General features: G+C 36.8%; 2 protein-coding genes across 5 annotated transcripts in view; one reads left to right on the forward strand and one right to left on the reverse strand.

Annotated features, from left to right (window-relative positions):
- The window catches only part of LOC106108433 (exportin-6), a 7,990-nt gene extending 6,174 nt beyond the window's left edge, over positions 1–1,816 (forward strand). The window contains exons 13-15 of the mRNA XM_013289598.1: positions 401–593; positions 1,026–1,307; positions 1,718–1,816. Coding sequence (XP_013145052.1) covers positions 401–593; positions 1,026–1,307; positions 1,718–1,816 — 574 coding nt within the window. The remainder of the gene's footprint in view (positions 1–400; positions 594–1,025; positions 1,308–1,717) is intronic.
- A 1,455-nt stretch (positions 1,817–3,271) lies between these two features.
- LOC106108573 (ADP-ribose pyrophosphatase, mitochondrial) lies at positions 3,272–5,050 on the reverse strand. 4 transcript variants are annotated; one of them, XM_013289788.1, is made up of 5 exons: positions 4,962–5,050; positions 4,328–4,501; positions 3,989–4,223; positions 3,763–3,911; positions 3,272–3,667 (listed from the first exon to the last, which is right to left on the reverse strand). In XM_013289788.1, exons 1-5 carry the CDS (start codon positions 5,008–5,010, stop codon positions 3,387–3,389), a joined length of 888 nt encoding a protein of 295 aa, XP_013145242.1. In that variant the 5' UTR covers positions 5,011–5,050; the 3' UTR covers positions 3,272–3,386. The 4 variants fall into 4 exon arrangements, with proteins under 4 accessions (XP_013145242.1, XP_013145243.1, XP_013145241.1 ...); XM_013289789.1 differs by having other exon boundaries at positions 4,897–4,986; XM_013289787.1 differs by lacking the exon at positions 4,962–5,050 and having other exon boundaries at positions 3,775–3,911; positions 4,328–4,872.
- Between the last annotated feature and the right edge of the window lie 60 nt (positions 5,051–5,110).

The following is a 5,110-nucleotide window of genomic DNA, read 5'->3' on the forward strand; positions in this document are numbered from 1 at the left end:
CACCACCACGTGCTGCCGCGCGCTCTGCCGCACGCGCCCGGCCTCGCGCGCGCTGCGCACCGCCTGCTCGCCAGGTACACTACATCGCATTACTCAAAATAACGATAAACGCTAGCTTCTCAACATACATAAATGCAATATAACTAGCTTTCGCTAGTGACTCCGTCCATGTGGAATTAAAGAAAAACAAAAGGGGAGTAGCCTATGTGTTCTTCAGGACGATGCCAAATTTCATCGAGATCCGGTCGGTGGTTTAGGCTATAAATTCTAATCCATCCATCTAATCTTCATCCATCCATCATCCATCCAAACTTTCTCATTTATAATATTAGTGAGATTGTTTACAAGTGTTGGTCCTTCGAGCCGAGAGCTTTTAATATAAGGTGTTAACTGGTTGCAGTGTGCTCCTGTACCGGTGGCGGTACTTCTTCCCGCACAAGTGCGAGGAGGAGGAGGGCGCGCGGCGCGAGGGCGAGCTGCGCGGCGCGCTGGCGGCGCTCGGCCGCGCGCTGCTCAGCGACGACATCGAGCTGCTGCGCACCGCGCTCGCCGCGCTCGACCTACTCAACACCAAGTGGAAACTCTACCACAAGGCTAGTACTGCTTACAAACCTCCTCACTATGCGTGCGGTTTCTAAAATAACTGCCCTTCTCGCTAGACAGTTGGATTAACGTAACAACAAACTTATTATTAAGTATGTAAACAGACGAATCAGCGATTTCAAAAAGACGGCTCTTAAAAATACTAGCTTTGCGTGTATGAAAATAATTGTTTAAAGAGGAAAGATTTGTATTTTTGTATGTTTTGAAATAATTCAGAACTACTGGGCCGATTTTAAAATTCCACCGTTAGAAAGGTAATAATTTATCTGCGAGTAACATGGGATACATTTTTTATTATTTATTAAGTTCACGCAGGCGAAGTCTCGAGAAACAGCTAGTAACCACAATAGTGTACTTGCAAATATTTTTGACTCATGATTAAATTTCATTAGATTTCTTTTATAAGATTTTGTTGATTGCAGGTGATATTCAGGTCGGAGTTCCTGGGCGAGTTCCTGTCGGTGCTGCTGTCGGGCGTGTGCGGCGCTGCGGGCGGCGCGGGCAGTGCGGGCGCTGCGGGGGGCGGGGGCGCGGCGTGCGGGGCGCGAGCGCTGGTGCGCGAGGAGGCGCTGTGCGCGGCGCACGCGATGGCCTGCGTGGACTTCACCGCCTTTAGACACGCCTTCCTGCCCGCCTTCCTGCGCGCGCTGCCAGGCCTCGCCCCGCACCACGCCGCTCTGCTCAACAACTTCCCACCCGATACTGTACATATCGATTTAACTCACGATTTCTGTTATTACGAAATTGACCAAAGAACTATTTTTTTTTAAATCTATCCCCTAAATGTCTAAAATAGAAGACTTGAAAGTTTGTTAGAAGATTTTGTTCAATTTAAAATTGGATTGTCAGTAACTGTAATCTAAAAATAATCTAATTTCGAAAACATGATGTACTTGTTTTAGTTATAAAGGAAAAAGTTATACGCAAAATTTTTGTCCATCTGTCTACGTAGCCGTGTTTATTGCAGGTTATCTCCGGCTGAACAGATTTTAACAGGACTTTAAAAGTTGGATGTAATGTGCTGGAATTTTATAACATTATACTATAGAACAATTTTTTCCGCCAACAAAGTCGCTTGCGACGGCTCGTTAATTTTTTTCAATGAATGTTTCAGGATCTGCCATCGTTTACGCAGAATATACAGCGGCTGATGAACGACGTGAACTGCTACCAGGCTTACCAGTCGCTGGCTGAAAACAACATGCTAACCTGAATACATGTAGAAATGGTTTGTTGATGATTAACGAAAAACAACGTTAATTTGTTTTTTTTTTCAACTCCCAGGTCAACATAAACTAAGACCAAAAGATAAGAGGACGTTATTCCTACATAAACTATTGTCAAAATTGTTGAATGAACAATTCTGTATAATATAAACATAATATGTTCAACGGTTGTTTCAACTAGTCGTTGAATCAATGCACATCCCTAGCAGAGACCACGTGTCGGCTGTACATAGAGTATATGTACGTTTTCTTTATAAATCATCATGATTTTTAATTAAAGGAAGATGTGTTAAACATCATATTTTCATATTTACACTTTGTTAGCATATAAGGACACAAAAGTTGGTGCTGATAACATTGATGCAAATATACTAAAACTGTAAACAATACGCCGGTAAATTATTTCGAAGCACATTCTACAATAGATCGAGAGAACAGCATTGCCCCTTTAAGGTAAGTACAGTATATCTAAAAAAATAACTTAAACTACATAGGACGACCTCATCATGCACTAGGACTACGGTTTTCCATTACTTTAATTATTATTTATACCTTATATTTATGCATAGTTTACTATATGCTGGTGACGAAAACTGTTGCCATACACTTAGATTGTTCCTAATTTAGGTAAAATTATACTTATGGTTATATAATGGTATACCTTTAATTGTTTACATAAATGAGGGTTATTATAATTTAGTCTGATTTAGCATTTGATATATTTAAATTAAATTTGCATTGTCTCAAGAAAAAACATGACAAAACTATCATATTGAAGTTAAGTCTATATGTTGGACAAGAGAACTAATTTTAGATATCTGTATGTTATACTATTATTATTATGTACCTATATGTAAGTTTTGGTTTAAATACAAGTGAAACCATAGCACGATATTGTTAATGTTTCCCATAGTTAAAATTTTAGTCACTAGTCATTTTTATTAGGGATTACCGTAACATTAGCTGTAAGGTAACGGGCTTTCATTGAAGTTAACATTAACCTAGAAAAAAAAACATAATTGGCATTAATAATTTTTAACATCAATTTAAATTAATTTTGTGCAATATAACAGTCGAAATGAGGAAAATCTCTTACTTTTATCTGTATATTAATAAATAGGGACCAAAAATTTATTGGATCTCATAAGTGTGTATGATAATTATTGCTAAAGTATGAACAAGATGGTACTTCAGGTAGTAAATTTAATGGTTAGCAAATAACTAATATAAACACTTAAAATAAATACACTCTTTGCAAATGATTAGGTACGATATAGATTTTTATTGTAAGTGTAAATAAATGTATGCAAAAAGTTCTCATATTAAAATAATTCTCGCATTAATATAGGAATTCAGAAATAGTTGTTATTTGATTAAATACAATAAGTAAGGTACTTGTAAGTTTACAATATGTATTTTAATGATATAATAAAACAAATAAATAATTCAATTGTATTTATTATTTCTGCAGATCTTCCTTTACATGATTTTTTTCACACTTCTCTGGTGATTCATCATCTTATTTACTTAAAATGCAAATCGCAACTATAAAAAAAATTATTTAAGTAATCTTTTATAGACTTCTGAAACAATATCTTTGTGGCTTGCATATAATTCGATGTTCGGAGTAATATCAACCCAACAGACTCCAACTGCATCATCACCAGCATTCAGTTTGAGACCACCAACAGTAGATCCATCATGATCATGAAAGTTGTATGCAACAGTTTCCAACCAAGCATTATCTGTGTTCCGAGGGTCATCAACATATCCACTGTAGACTTCCACTCCTTTACTGAAGAAGTATTTTAATTGTTGATTCCACTGAGATTTTTCTTCTGCAAAAGACAATGGTAAAAAGATGAATAAAACATAACATCAGATGGTAATTCCATAAGTCATGCTTTAATATGAAGAAAACAAATGTTAAAACCATCAGTAGCACTTAAAGAGTTCATAGCTTCCTCTTGAAATTCCCTGACAGCTGTGACTCCGACTTTCTCCCCGGGGTCAACCATACCACCTGGTAAGGCCCATTCTCCAGTATCACCTCGTTTTATTGCTACAAACTGTAGAATTGGTCTGAAATTACCATTAAATAGTATTTTTAATATACAGATATTATTAAATAATAAAATGGCTATATAAATAGGCCTCACTTTTTAGTAATTTCGTCTATAGCATTTTCACCATCAGCTTGTTTTTTCCAGCGTGTAACAACAGGATCTGCTGCATGATTTGGACCCCATCGCCCGAGTAATCCTCGGCCATATATTCCAGTTCTACCTACAGGGTTCATTGGGAAACCATTTTTTATGCTGTAGTTGCCTACGTAACTCTTTCTATTCACATTTCCATCAATACTATTCCATGTTGGCTTGAATTTAAGGTCATCTATGCAAAAATATAAAATATTTTATTAGACATTGTTAGACAATACTTTGCTAAAGAGTTTTATACAAAATGTTCATTTTATTTTACAACAGTGTAATAGGTACCAATGTCGGGATCTGCCCATGGTTTGCCATAAACTGACGGCGCTGTGTAAAATCGAGGTTTGTATTCCTTATATTCAACGGTCCAGAGTACTTTATCATCAGGAACTGTGAACTTCTTTATTTGCGTTCTGGGATAAACAGGGCAGCGCGCTTTCACATGTTGTAAAATCATAACTGTGTAGTGTTCACTTGCGTTAACATAACAGAGGTGATTGATTAAGTAAAAAAAAACATTTAACATGGAAGTACAAGTAAAATAACTTAAAGATGAACGAGTGACCATAGATATTTAATACTTGACATGTAAATAAAGATACGACACGCCCGGTTGTTCTTTCATGTTCTTGCCCTGTTTAAGAGATGGCGTATGAGTGACGCTTTTACATACAAGTGCATCAAATGCTAATATAGAGTCTTCTTCCGGACAAACGAAGTCAAGAGCATTTTCTAGTTACATTGTAAGGTACAAGTCCTTTAACAATTTGCATTATTGTTTTCAAAAGGAAAGAATTTCCTTTTAATATTGAAAAAATACCTTGCTATTAACCTTAAATGCTAGAGGCGCCCACCTGTCAATTTAAGAGGTCATAATATCCTTATAGACCTATGGTAGCTATTTAATAATGTAACTGACCGATTCCAAAGTTCAGTCGCCCTATCCACGAGACTGCGCCACTGTTCATAGGACAATATTCTTCTTCTTCTTCTTTTAATGTTTAGTGGACCCCATCGTTATTTCGATGATTTCGCCAACGTCAAGGTTGAAGATAATTGAAAGTATAT

Source organism: Papilio polytes, unplaced genomic scaffold (genome assembly GCF_000836215.1).
Source record: "Papilio polytes unplaced genomic scaffold, Ppol_1.0 DF821511.1, whole genome shotgun sequence".
In the NCBI taxonomy this organism is placed as follows: Eukaryota; Metazoa; Arthropoda; class Insecta; order Lepidoptera; family Papilionidae; genus Papilio; species Papilio polytes.